The sequence below is a fragment of the Passer domesticus genome, chromosome 16 (genome assembly GCF_036417665.1).
Source record: "Passer domesticus isolate bPasDom1 chromosome 16, bPasDom1.hap1, whole genome shotgun sequence".
In the NCBI taxonomy this organism is placed as follows: Eukaryota; Metazoa; Chordata; class Aves; order Passeriformes; family Passeridae; genus Passer; species Passer domesticus.
The window spans coordinates 15041333-15054800 of record NC_087489.1 but is presented as its reverse complement, the minus strand read 5'-3'; the positions used below and the strand labels follow the sequence as shown (position 1 = coordinate 15054800).

The 13468-nt window shown below is 43.6% G+C and overlaps 2 protein-coding genes across 3 annotated transcripts in view; both read left to right on the top strand.

Annotated features, from left to right (window-relative positions):
• The window catches only part of ARFGEF2 (ADP ribosylation factor guanine nucleotide exchange factor 2), a 35552-nt gene extending 22400 nt beyond the window's left edge, over positions 1-13152 (top strand). For both annotated transcript variants that reach the window (XM_064391875.1, XM_064391874.1), the window contains exons 26-39: positions 529-680; positions 836-1008; positions 1422-1582; positions 2389-2519; positions 2628-2757; positions 3180-3315; positions 4137-4275; positions 4407-4461; positions 4711-4825; positions 5097-5227; positions 6237-6405; positions 6797-6935; positions 8179-8296; positions 8920-13152. In XM_064391875.1, the coding sequence (XP_064247945.1) occupies positions 529-680; positions 836-1008; positions 1422-1582; positions 2389-2519; positions 2628-2757; positions 3180-3315; positions 4137-4275; positions 4407-4461; positions 4711-4825; positions 5097-5227; positions 6237-6405; positions 6797-6935; positions 8179-8296; positions 8920-9096 (1926 nt within the window). In that variant the 3' untranslated portion in view covers positions 9097-13152. The remainder of the gene's footprint in view (positions 1-528; positions 681-835; positions 1009-1421; positions 1583-2388; positions 2520-2627; positions 2758-3179; positions 3316-4136; positions 4276-4406; positions 4462-4710; positions 4826-5096; positions 5228-6236; positions 6406-6796; positions 6936-8178; positions 8297-8919) is intronic.
• On the top strand, positions 11332-12228 carry LOC135282323 (basic proline-rich protein-like). The gene has a single exon (XM_064391957.1). The coding sequence runs from the start codon at positions 11332-11334 to the stop codon at positions 12226-12228; it is 897 nt and encodes a 298-aa protein (XP_064248027.1).
• Positions 13153-13468: the final 316 nt, after the last annotated feature.

Below are 13468 nucleotides of genomic sequence, written 5' to 3'. Positions count from 1 at the left end.
GTATTCAAGGTACCTAAAAGAAGCACCTACTTAAAAATCTAAAGTGTACGAATAGAAATGTTTATAGGAATTATCTTTAATTATATAATTTGGTCTTCATCATATGATTTGGTATTTTTGTAATTTTTACGTGTCATTTTCTTCGGATAAAATGCCAAGTTAGTTTTCCTCTAAAATGTACACAGGTGATCCTTGAACAACAGTTGTTTTCTTAGGAAATTGAATCCTGTTAGGAAGAGATTTTTAACCAAAGATTCCATTTATTTTATTGTATTGTACTGTATTTTAATTTTAGCATCTAGCTAGCTATTACAAATCTGCTTGATGCATTCAAAATCCATAGGTCTGTTTAGATGGATGAAATGACAGGAAGCCCCCTTCAACAAGAGCCCCATCTTTCCCAAGTATCAGAACACTAGAATGTGCTAGCAGTATTTAGTGGGCTGAGATGGAACTTGAGTGAGGAATTTGTTACTCATATAAATGACACATTAATGATAACTGTATGAAAATATGCTTTTCTTCTAGGTTGGGTGTAACCCTAACGAAGACGTTGCCATCTTTGCTGTAGACTCATTAAGGCAGCTGTCAATGAAGTTTCTTGAGAAGGGAGAGTTAGCCAACTTCCGCTTCCAGAAAGACTTCCTAAGGCCTTTTGAGCATATTATGAAGAAAAACAGGTGTGAGACACTGCAATTTCTGCTTTAGCTTTAGTCCTACTTAAGGATGTCACTTGGTATGGGTCATGGTCATGTACAGGGAAGTGGGGGAGTTACTTTGTGCCAGTGTGAAGTAATCTTGCTTTCCTTTCTCTGTCTTCTTTTTTTTTTTTAAGATCTCCGACTATTCGAGACATGGTGATCCGCTGTATTGCTCAGATGGTGAACTCTCAAGCCGGTAACATTCGTTCAGGCTGGAAAAATATCTTTGCTGTCTTTCATCAAGCAGCGTCAGACCACGATGGGAATATCGTAGAGCTGGCCTTTCAGACTACAGCACACATAGTTAGTAAGTAATGCTTGACAGATGCATGCACCCAAATTAGCCTGCCTGCTGTGAGTCTGCTTCAAAAGGCTCATCTGAATAAGGCTTTTGTATTTCCAGGCAAGTAAACACGCAACCTTGCTGCCAGACTGTTTAAACTCTGCTGCTGGGTCATACCCTTTAAGTCTCCTGAATGCTATGGACAGGACAAACTAGAAGCAGATATTCTGCTGTAGAAATTGGGAATGTGGTTGGTGAGGTGCGGCAGGGAAGAATGCAAGAGAGGGCAAAGAGCCATATTTAATATAGAAGATCTGGTCCTTTTGTGTTTGTGTGTTCTGTACCAGTATGCCATGGATGACATACCTAGATTGATGCAGTTTATCTATGGATTTCAATATCAGTAAATTTTAAAAAGTGTATTTTGTTCTTCACAGCAAATATTTTCCAGCAGCATTTTCCAGCTGCAATTGACTCATTTCAGGATGCAGTAAAATGCCTCTCTGAGTTTGCCTGTAACGTTGCCTTCCCGGACACCAGCATGGAAGCCATCAGGCTTATTCGCTACTGTGCAAAATATGTCTCAGAAAGACCACAGGTATATTTGAATTTTTACCCCTGCTGCATTTTCATACTCTCTTCTGCTGTTAAATGGAGGTTGATCTACTAGGAAAGAGCTTTCTTACGCAAACTTCAATTGCAAGTGTTTGTATTTAAATTTGGATTTAGGAGAAATTTTGGTATTATGTAAGCAGTAAACCAGGGCTAGTTAAGTAATGTTAAGTCTTGTAAGTCCAAATGGGAAATAACTGAATTGAATAGTTTTTGGTTTTTTTTTTTTTTTTTTTTTTTTTTTTGTTTTTGCAATGTTAAGATGACTTGGAAAGCAGTGCTTCCTGTTCTGTCACCCTAGTTATGTCTAGTTCATTTGGTTACAAATGTGTATTCCTCTCCATCACTCTGTTGTGTGAATACTGAATTTAATAATCACTGGCTGAGGAGAGCCTGGAGTCACATTGCAGTTGCATGTCCCCAGTGCATGCTGTATTCAGCATACCAGAGACTTGTAGAACTGGTTTCTGCCAATTTTAGATTTCCTTGTTATGTGTATTGATGTAACAGTTGTCTGTCACTATTAAAGTTGCTTTCTAAGAAGTCCAAACCTCAGCAACTTGTAAGGCCTTTACCTGGACTGAAGTAAAACCAGATTGAAGTATTTATTTCTGTATATTATTTTCTAGTATTTTTGCAAATAATTACATCTCAGAGCTATACTTATATTTTGCAGAATTGGAGTGTTACAGCAGGAACTAAGCTAACTTTCCAAGTTTGTCTGTACCACTGGTAGTATCTAAATTTGTCACATATAAATTCTTTAAATCTTTTTTCCTACTAATCTTCAAGGTATTAAGAGAATACACAAGTGATGACATGAATGTGGCTCCTGGGGACAGAGTATGGGTCAGAGGATGGTTTCCTATTTTGTTTGAACTTTCTTGTATCATCAATCGTTGCAAGTTAGATGTTCGTACAAGGTAATAAAGTTGGGGTTTTTTTCCATTTTTCTTTTAATTCATTTAGTGAAGAAGTCACAGGAACACATTTTAACATCTGTTCCTATACTTGTTTTGATTTGTTTGTAGAGGCTTAACAGTGATGTTTGAAATCATGAAGAGTTACGGACATACCTTTGAAAAGCACTGGTGGCAAGACCTGTTTAGAATTGTGTTTCGGATTTTTGATAATATGAAACTCCCTGAGCAACAAACGGAGGTAAAACAAAAAAACCAAACCAAAAAGCAAGCATTCCCTAGAGCTGTCTTTTTAAGGACTTGCACATCTGAGTCAGCGGTTTCTATTGACATCAGATATTGCCACCGCACACTGCCCCAGACTTAACACATTCTGTATTCCTTCAAATTCTGCGGCATGAATGAAACTTGCCACAGTGTCCAGTAACCTGTGTGTGTGTCCATCTGATTGTTTTCACGGAGAATGTTCTCCCTCTGTTGTGAACATGTAGTTTTCTGACCAGTGTTCATGTAGCCAACAAGGCATTTGCGGTCGTGAGGCTTTAGTTCTGAGTTCTCCTCTCCTCAGAGCTGTGTCTCTTGTTGACCAGCCATGTATAAGCCAAGCGTTGTCATCATGGAAGAATCCCCATAAAAGCAAAGACTTTTCATTTTCTGTCCCAGAAATCAGAGTGGATGACCACGACGTGCAACCACGCCCTCTATGCCATCTGTGACGTGTTCACACAGTTCTATGAAGCTTTGCACGAGATCCTTCTTCCCGACATACTTGCACAGTTACACTGGTGTGTGAAACAAGGTAACTTGTTTACCTGTATCTTTTGATTAAATGTAGTTTTAAATGTTCATTACTTAAGAAGGGGAAGGTTAACTGAATTTTGGAAGAATAAAAGTTCCCATTAGGACAATATGTGTTGCAGTAGGTTGATGCAGTATCTTGAATATCTGAGCATCAATCCTTTTATTGAGTTAGGCAACTTTTTTGTTACTGTGTTCATAAGGGGCTCATGGTGTTACTGTGACACAGCAAAAGCTTTTGGAGAATGGTGTCAATCTTCTGAGCCTTCTGCCAACAACCTTTAGTGGTTTGACTGCAGCGATACATTACCTCCTTTATTTACACACATAGAAACATGCATGCATTCTGATTTTTTTTTTCTTATTTTCTGGCACTCGCTTTCCCCCCCTTCTCCCAACTAATGAGTACTTCTAAATACAGCTTTGTAAAAAACATGTTTTCTTTCTGTCTCCAAGTGTTACACCTGAAATCCTGCATGTTACTACTGTGGAGTATCGGGGGACAATCTTGCAGTAAATCACAAGTTTACGATTGCTGCTTTTCCTTCCTTTTTCTCACTCTGTGCTTCCCTTCTGCTTCTGCCCTGTCTCTTGTCTTCCCAGGTTGGATTTCCATCTCATGGAGGCTATTTTGAAACTTTTTTTTATTCAGTAGGTTCTTCAGCTTCATATTATTGTAATACATTGTATAAGTAGGCTTTGAGCCAAGAGACTGTGCATTTCTCATTATTGGTAAAAATTTTTAATGGAGCAGTAATAGGGAGTACTTAATTTTTCCTTAATATTGTAGAAGTTGATAAATATGGAACGTTTCTTTTACAGATAATGAGCAGTTGGCACGATCAGGTACAAACTGCCTAGAAAACCTGGTAATACTCAATGGACAGAAATTCAGCCCTGAAGTCTGGGGCCAGACATGCAATTGTATGCTAGAAATCTTCAAAACAACTATTCCTCATGTGTAAGTTCATAAGTTTAATTCTTGTATTGATACCCAATATACCCAATTCTAAAGCAACAATATTTACCTTTTTTGGTTTTTTTTCTGTTTTGTTTGATTTTTTTTGTTTTGTTTTTTTTAACTCTGTGAAGCTTGCTGACATGGAAGCCTGTAGGAATGGAAGAAGATTCATCTGAAAAACACTTGGTAAGAGTTAACTCAGCGTGGTAGGGGTTGAAGGGTTTTGTGTTAGGCTAGCTTTTGAAGTATTCATTGTAGTCAATACACTTGACAAGGAATTGATACTGGATTGTATTTGATGTTACTGTAAAACATGATGTAAAGAATGGATGCAGGAAGCCTTTGAATCTAGGATTAGAGAAGTCCTCTGAAAAGTGATAACTGGTTGGGAGTTAGTGTTTCAGATTGCTGGAATTGCTCTGCACTCTCTTCTAGGATTTGGACCTAGATCACCAGTCTTTAAGCAGCATGGATAAAAATGCTTCTGAAAGAGGACAAAGCCAGTATTCAAATCCAACAGATGAGAGCTGGAAAGGTGGTCCTTACACAAGTAAGGAGAACATACCAGCTTTTTCAATGCACCTTTATAGCCAGTCTTAATTCACTTCTGTAGTTCTCTACAGAAAGTTTTGGGGCAGTTAAACTTGGGATAAGTCTTTGCAATTTTATGTTCATGCCTTGCAGTGAGATTTTCTCATTAGAAGATAATTCACAGCATCACTAAATATCAAATTATTAAAGGGAATGTTATATTTTGCTACCTTGCTGTAAGTGAATCATCATGAATTGCTTCTGAAACTTGTGTTGCTCCATTTAATTAGACCAAAAACTATTTGCTGGCCTCCTGATCAAGTGTGTGGTACAGCTGGAGTTGATACAGACCATTGACAACATAGTATTCTATCCAGCAACGAGCAAGAAGGAAGATGCTGAGCACATGGCTGCAGCTCAGGTACATCAGACTTACTTGCAACCTTGTGGTGACAGTAAAGTACAAACTATGGAATGCTCTGACGTGTTCACAAAATAGGGTCTTCTTCTGACTTTTAGCATTACCCTGAATGTGTGTGTAAGCTACTCTTGTGATTTTTTTTTGTCTGCATCCAATGTTGCCTGGTGGTCTGCCTGTTGTAGTATTATATTACCTTAATTTTTATTATCAGTGTCATAGATTATGGTTGTTTTATCGTGAATACATACTATCAAAAATGGTTTTTGTTTGTTTGGGGAAAAGCATTCTTTTCTGCTCACTAGACTGAGTGTCTTCATTTAGCCACAGCTGAGGCTCTGCTCATCTCTGGATGTTTGCACAGGAAGTGTTGCAGAAGTTGAACTTCAGAAAGGTCAATGGTCAAGATTTCATTCTTTGCTGGCCTCAGAGATGTCCCTGTCCCTGGACGTTCTGATTCTGGGTGGTAGAGCACAGTAGCTCTGGCTTAGCTGTTAATAAAGCTCTAAGCTGGAAGTTCTGGCTAGTGCATTCAGGTAGTGTTTTGGGGATGCTGTAGTTAAATTCCTAATGAAATTAGCTAAAAATATTGACCAATTTAATTAAATTTGACATGAGCCAAAGAAGGGGAATTTCTACACTAGGCAACATTTAAACCCGCACTGTTTTTGTTGTTCATTTTGATGTTTTCAGAATTCAACAGACCTACCCAGACAGCTTCTAGAGAAGAGGAAATGTTCTGTACCTTATTGCTGTGACTGCAGTGTTTCAATAAGGGAGTACTTCCCTCGTTCTTGAGTCTTATTTTCTTATCAGTAGCTAGGATCAGTCATAACTTCTCTCTTCTTAAGTACCCCATTAAGAAGAGTACAACTCTGGTCTTTGACAGGCCCACCCTGCTGTGTTGTACTGCACTAATACTGCATTGCACCTCTAAATGGAAGTAGAGTTACTGGAGTTTATAGCATGTACTCTCTCTCTCTCTCTCTGTCCCTCTCCCTGTGCTCTTCAGCAAGACACATTGGATGCAGTTATCCACATTGACACAGAAGACCAAGGAATGTATAAATATATGTCTTCTCATCACCTTTTTAAGTTGCTGGATTGTCTGCAAGAGTCTCACTCATTTTCAAAAGCCTTTAACTCAAATTATGAGCAGCGAACTGTATTATGGAGGGCAGGTGAGGCTTTTATTTTTATTTGATAAAAATGCTGAACTACACTTATAGCTTGAAGTATTGTGATGCAACAATGTGCCATTGCAATCACCTTTAGAGTGTATTGGACAGTCGCATGCCTTTATTGCTTGTCTCCTTCCTGATGACTTGAACAATTCTGTTTGCTAAATTATGTGCTTATTTTGATTAAAGTAAAGCTGCACAGCTGGTACTGCTGTAGTTAAGTATCTTTAGAAATAAATCAGATCTCAATCAAAATCAAGGAGGAGGAAATACTGTCTGGACAGGAAATCATTACTGGTCACTAGTGCAGATATTGTTGATAAAATTTATTTTTGGCTAGTAATGCCAGCTTTCAATGTTCCCTCTTGTCCTGTGTGGGACTGATTTCTAGGGTTCAAGGGTAAATCAAAACCCAATCTCCTAAAACAAGAGACCAGCAGCCTGGCATGCTGCCTGAGGATCCTGTTCCGGATGTACGTGGATGAGAGCCGGCGGGAGGCCTGGGACGCGGTCCAGCGGCGGCTGCTCAGGTGGGACAGCCCCTCTGGGGGACAGCTCTGCTGTGGGGGGACAGCCCTGCTTAGGTGGGACAGCCCTGCTGGGGGACAGCCCTGCTGGGGGACAGCCCTGCTGGGGGACAGCTCTGCTGTGGGGGGACAGCCCTGCTTAGGTGGGACAGCCCCTCTGGGGGACAGCCCTGCTGGGGGACAGCCCTGCTGGGGGACAGCCCTGCTGGGGGACAGCTCTGCTGGGGGACAGCTCTGCTGGGGGACAGCCCCTCTAGGGGACAGCCCTGCTGGGGGACAGCCCTGCTGGGGGACAGCTCTGCTCAGGGACAGCCCCTCTGGGAGGTGTGGCCACTCTGCACTCTAAATTCACTTAGCAGTAAGGAAGCATCTGCCTGGAATAGATGGAGCACCTTCTTGCCTGACGTAGGCTTTTCCTTATGGAGGTGCCAGTGTCTGAATAGTTTTCCCAGCTGAGTACACAGTGATAGAGATATAATAGGATACATTAATTGAAAAGAGTGCAGTATAAGCTGCTGTACACCTGGAATTTAAACAAATGTAGAAAATAGTTCTAAAATTATATAAAAAGATACTTGGATGAGTTGCTACATAAAAGTTGAAAGTACTAGTGTCTTATCAAAAGTGAAGATCTCCCAACTTGTTCTTGGTACTAATACAATGGATTCTGATCTACCAGCACATATGGACATGTTAATCTTAGTCCTTTTTTAATTAAAAGAGTGCCCTAAAAATAACCATAGTGAGTGGTACAGTTTGTACCTTGTGTTGCCAATCTGCAGTAGGGACCAAAAATTTATTAATACAATAATAATTTTTCCTTAATGTATGATGCTGAGCTGTGCAGATCTTTATTAAACCAGTCCAAATTTGGAGGGAGAGCTCTCTTGTGGTGCTGTTGCCTAAGCTGTCCCAATGTCAGGGTCAGGAAATAATGTTTGCAGGTTGAAAGTGACAGTGCTTCAATTACAAAATGTTTATCAGGCAGATTAATTTTCCTTTTCCTTCTCTGTCACCAAATATTTCCATTCAGTTACATGAAAAGTATTTCAGTTCAGTTATCGGAAACAATTCCTGTACCAGAAAAAGCAAATTTGTGTAGTTAAAGTTGTTGCATGTGATTGAAAACTTTCCATGGGAACATCTTGCTTGAAAACAAAGTACACTGAGACGACAAACAGAGCACATAATAAAAACTTTATAAGGGTTTTTTTTATGGTTTGTGTGACCTGTGCCATCTCTGCAGTGTGTGCAGTGAAGCCCTGGCATATTTTATTACTGTCAACTCGGAAAGCCACAGAGAAGCCTGGACCAATCTCCTGCTGTTGCTTTTAACAAAAACACTAAAAATCAGCGATGATAAGGTAAGAATGGGCTGGAAGTCACGTCTGCATTTGGTGTGTCTTTCATTCCTGCTTCAACCTGAGTTCTGTCTTTATTTCCATCCAGATTGGAGGTGGGCAGCTCCTCATAGTGAGCGCTGTCCTTGCAGCTCCACTGTCTGCAGGCATTCTGCATTGTGGAAATGGGGCTGCATCCTTGCAACTCCCAGTTGTGTGGGAATGCAGATAGAATTACTGAACAGCTTTCATATAAAAGCACAATGAGTGTGCAGTAAGGGAGAGGCTTATGCTGTATTACAGCCACACAGGAATGGTAAGGGTGAATTTCACCCCTGTAAAATTGGAATCCCAGTTTCCTTGACAGCCATGGCAAGAATAATTTTCAGGATATTGGCCCTTTTGAGGAAAACCAAATATTCATGTTGCTACAAAGACTCTGGTACTTCCTCTGGGCTGAGAAGTTAGAAAGCCCTGACTCTGTTTAGGGGGTAACAGCAAACAGCACGGAGCTCGGCGCCCTTGGGCCATCGGGGGGCTTGGGTGAGACCTGGTGTTTGAACAGTTGCTGTAGCCATGAATGTGTCAACACTTTTTGTTTTGCTCTAGTAGTCGAGAATGACGTTCTGTTTCTGTATCTTGGCTAGTTCAGGGCACACGCTTCCACCTATTACCCGTACCTGTGTGAGATCATGCAGTTCGACCTGATCCCCGAGCTGCGCGCGGTGCTGCGCAAGTTCTTCCTGCGCATCGGGGTGGTCTTCAACATCTGCATCACGGGCGAGCAGGCACGCGCAGCTGGCACCAGCCTGCCTTCCTGGTAGCTCCCTGTGAGGCTCTTACACCGGCCTGTACGTAAAGCTGTGGCCAGAGATGGATTGAAGTGGATGGGAAAAAATGGGACCCTGGTGTAGCACCACAGGAGCAAGTTATTCTTACCACAATGGCATTTGGGAATGAGGAAAATAATCCTGTTCTGTCCATCCTACAGAAGTGTCAGCAGTTTTATTTAAATTATTGCTTACAGAGTCAATACAGTAGGTGTGCAGTCTCTTTGTTTCAGTGCTAATCATTTGTATGATCCAGTACGTCTCTTCTAGTCTTTTATGTACTGCTCAGTCTTTCACCCCAGCTAGAGCTGATAAATCAGCTGGATCTCTCCACAGAAGTTATGCCCCTTGGAACTAATGACTGTGTTTGTGTAGCCTTGTGATGTTGGCAAGTGTTCATAATAAACTTGACTGTGGTGGCCAGTGACCACCCGAGGTCCCTCTGGGTTTTCCTTTGTGGCCAGGCCAGGCAGGGCACTGGGCTGTTGACGTGGACAGCCTGGAGGATATTTGGAGAAGGTTTTCCTCCTGTTTAGCAAATGACATAATTTTTTTTTAATATCAGTGCTGCATCTTCTGAGACTTATTTTTAGTTTTATGGAAGATTTTACATCAGGAGCACCAATAGCATCTACTCCTTTAGCTTATTAGGCTTGAGTTAAAGTCATTTAAGAAAAAGAAATTGCATTCCTTTTCCTTTCCTACATTGGCAGATCATAGAGCATACACAAGAACATCAAAAACAAGGCTCAGAAGAAATAAACCCACCTTTTTGACCCTTGAATATAATTTAGCAGTAATGATGACTGCTTAGCAAAAAGTCCAGTCCTTAATGCAAGTTTGTCTCCTTTTACTGCAGATCTGCATGTTCTGATTTGTCATTTTGTGCAAATGATTTTTGTTCTCAACTCTTAGTTCCTAGTGGCATCTAAAAACCTGAATTTCCAAAAAAAACTGCTCTAGCAAAATTAAACAAGTTCATTCACATGCTCTAAGTTAACAACACAATTCTGTGCTTTGAAGGCTTTCTGTGAAGCAAGATGTGACATGAGACCACAGCTTTGCCTGCCCAAGAGAGTTTGCTTGCTTTCCTTGAAATGCATTAGGTTTCTGTGACAATGTTTCTATAACAGGATGATGTCTTGACCTTTGAAATAATTTTGAATTTCAAGTTTCAAGACTTTTCTAAACCGGGAAAGTTTGGGATGGGAGGAGAGGCTCCACTTGCTAAAATAATGCAAAGTAGTATTAACTGCTGTGCTATCCAGAGTAGCTAACTTAAAATATTAACAGTATTTAAAGAAAAAAATAAACCAACAAACAGCAACAACAACCTACCTACTTGAATGGAACTAGGTGTATAACATTATTTTGTTTTCTGATTTGAGTTTCCTGGTAGGATGGCCTCGGGTGAGGTTGTCTTGGGATATGCTGCTCTGAGCTGCTGGGAATGTGCTGTCTGTAGAGGGGTTTTTGGTTATTGTTTGGGGGGTTTTTTGTTGTTGTTTTTTGTTTATTTGTTTGGTTTGTTTTTTGTGATCTTTTTCCAAAGGGTTTTTATGGTGCTCCTCAATACATGAGTTTGTCCTGTGTAAGCATTGTTTGAGAAAGGTTTTACAGTCAGTAGTAATGACAAAGCTTTCACAATTTATTTTCACTTTTTATTTTTAACCAAAGAAGAGTGGTAGTTGTGGCTCTGCCTTTTAAATGCCCATTAGGTTAAATCTATACCCTGCAAGTGAGTAGAAGGGAGTGAATGGCTATATATGACAATAGGAGAAGACTGAATAATAAGCAATGCTGGTATTTAACTTGCTGCATTTGGAATATCCTTTTGTGTTGCATCTCGTGTAGCTGCTCATTCCCTGGGAATGTCACTGCATTGGGTACTGCAGCAAATGAAGTATTTATTTTAATTCTATTTAAATCTATAATAATATGCTATTCCTTTTCTTCTGGTCGTAGGTAGTCCTAAGGGAAATATTGAACCATTATTTTTCAGATTTGGAACGTGTCACTGCCTCATGGAATGTGTTCCCTCATGTCCCATCAGACACACCTGGCCCAGCTGCACGTGTTTGTAGGGTTTGAAAGCCCTACAGTCATGTCTTGAAAAAAGTCTCAATTTTGAGGTCTTAAATGACCTCACAGTAGCTTCATGGGCTTTCTTTACTGTAAGGGGCAGCATTTGTAGTCTCTCTCTGCACATAGGATAAGGATATTTAATCCATGCTTCCCTTCAGCCTTTGGTCTGAGACTGTTCTTCTCCTTAAGAAAAGCTTTTGTATTTATACCCGTTACAAACTGCTGAGGTTGGGTACGTGCTGTCCAACCAACCCAGGGTCTGCAGAGCCCGAAGGAGGAGAGGGCCTGGGGGGTGGCTGCACTGTCAGAGCCCCGAGCCCAGCCCTGCCCGTTCCTGTCAGAGCCCAGCCCTGCCCGTTCCTGTCAGAGCCCCGAGCCCTGCCCGTTCCTGCGGGCCCGGAGCCCGGCCCTGCCCGTTCCTGTCAGAGCCCCGAGCCCAGCCCTGCCCGTTCCTGTCAGAGCCCCGAGCCCTGCCCGTTCCTGTCAGAGCCCGGCCCTGCCCGTTCCTGCGGGCCCCGAGCCCTGCCCTGCCCGTTCCTGTCAGAGCCCCGAGCCCGGCCCTGCCCGTTCCTGTCAGAGCCCGGCCCGGCCCTGCCCGTTCCTGTCAGAGCCCGGCCCTGCCCGTTCCTGCGGGCCCCGAGCCCTGCCCTGCCCGTTCCTGTCAGAGCCCGGCCCGGCCCTGCCCGTTCCTGTCAGAGCCCGGCCCTGCCCGTTCCTGTCAGAGCCCCGAGCCCTGCCCGTTCCTGTCAGAGCCCCGAGCCCGGCCCTGCCCGTTCCTGTCAGAGCCCCGAGCCCGGCCCTGCCCGTTCCTGTCAGAGCCCGGCCCGGCCCTGCCCGTTCCTGTCAGAGCCCCGAGCCCGGCCCTGCCCGTTCCTGTCAGAGCCCCGAGCCCGGCCCTGCCCGTTCCTGTCAGAGCCCCGAGCCCGGCCCTGCCCGTTCCTGTCAGAGCCCCGAGCCCTGCCCGTTCCTGTCAGAGCCCCGAGCCCTGCCCGTTCCTGTCAGAGCCCCGAGCCCGGCCCTGCCCGTTCCTGCGGGCCCTGAGCCCGGCACAGCAATAACCAGGGTGTGCTCAGGGTGTGCTCGGCTTCCTCCTGAGTCAGGAAGGGCCGAACCCACCTCCATGCCCCTGCAGCTCAGCCCGAGTGCTGCCAGCTGGCTCCTGCCAGCCCTGCAGTGGTGCCAGCTGCTTCCTGCCAGCCCTGCAGTGGTGCCAGCCCTGCAGTGGTGCCAGCCCTGCAGTGGTGCCAGCTGGCTGTGTGCAGAGCAGGACGGGGCAGTCCAGGGAGGGAGAGAAAGCTCTTGCACGGGCTGTGCAACAGAGGATCTGCAGCTCGCCTGCCCATACTGGCAGAAATCCTGGAGTCTCCGTGTGCTTTGTTGTCAGGAGTCACTTCAGGCTTCCCGAGGGAAGGGACGAGAGGATGCTAATGAGGAAAACCCTAAACCTTCCCTTTTGAGGCGATTAAAAACGCCCTTCATGTTGCTTCTGTTGTGTCTTACCATCCAGGAAAAGTTTGTTTTTACAGCAGTTTGTTATTCAAGTCTGGTACCTCACATTCTAAACTGTAAACAGAGCAATCTAAACCAATGTCCACTACTACAACCGACACCCCCCAGATTTTAGCTCAGTTTTACTATTCAGGAAAAAGATTAAAAATAGTAACTCTGTCAAAAGTGCATCTCCCTTTAATCTGTAACTTGAGTTTGTTCAGCACCTTTGTTTAAAATGTATGTTTTCACATATTTAAAATGCCTGAGTTTTAATATTTCTGTATTAAGTGCATTTACTATCAATAATTTAAAGACTATTACTTGCCACTGGATGTATAGAGTTCTGAGAGAATACCAAAATTATATAATATGAAAAACTATGTAAAGTTTTCTACATGAAAATACGATGTATAATAGTTATAATATTCCATGCTTTAATCAAGTGATAAATCAATAAAGTTTTACGAAGTGTTCCTTTTTTGTTCAGGCGCTTTCTTAAGCGGCTCAGGGCTCCAGCGGGGTTGGGGGTTCCGCTTCGTCTTTTATCCCGCACGCTCCGTCCTCGTCCCGGCTCCGCCGCGGAGCCAGGCGCGTTCCCTTGACAGCGCCGGGGCTCCGGCCGTGCCCCGCGGATCCCGGCCCCGTCCCGGGGCTCCGGCCGTGCCCCGCGGATCCGGCCCCGTCCCGGGGCTCCGGCCGGGCCCCGCGGATCCGGCCCCGTCCCGGGGCTCCGGCCGTGCCCCGCGGATCCGGCCCCGTCCCGGGGCTCCGGCCGTGCCCCGCGGATCCG

Excerpts from the sequence above, each read along its gene's own strand:
- LOC135282323 (XM_064391957.1), top strand. The coding sequence starts at position 11,332 with ATGCTTCCCTTCAGCCTTTGGTCTGAGACTGTTCTTCTCCTTAAGAAA.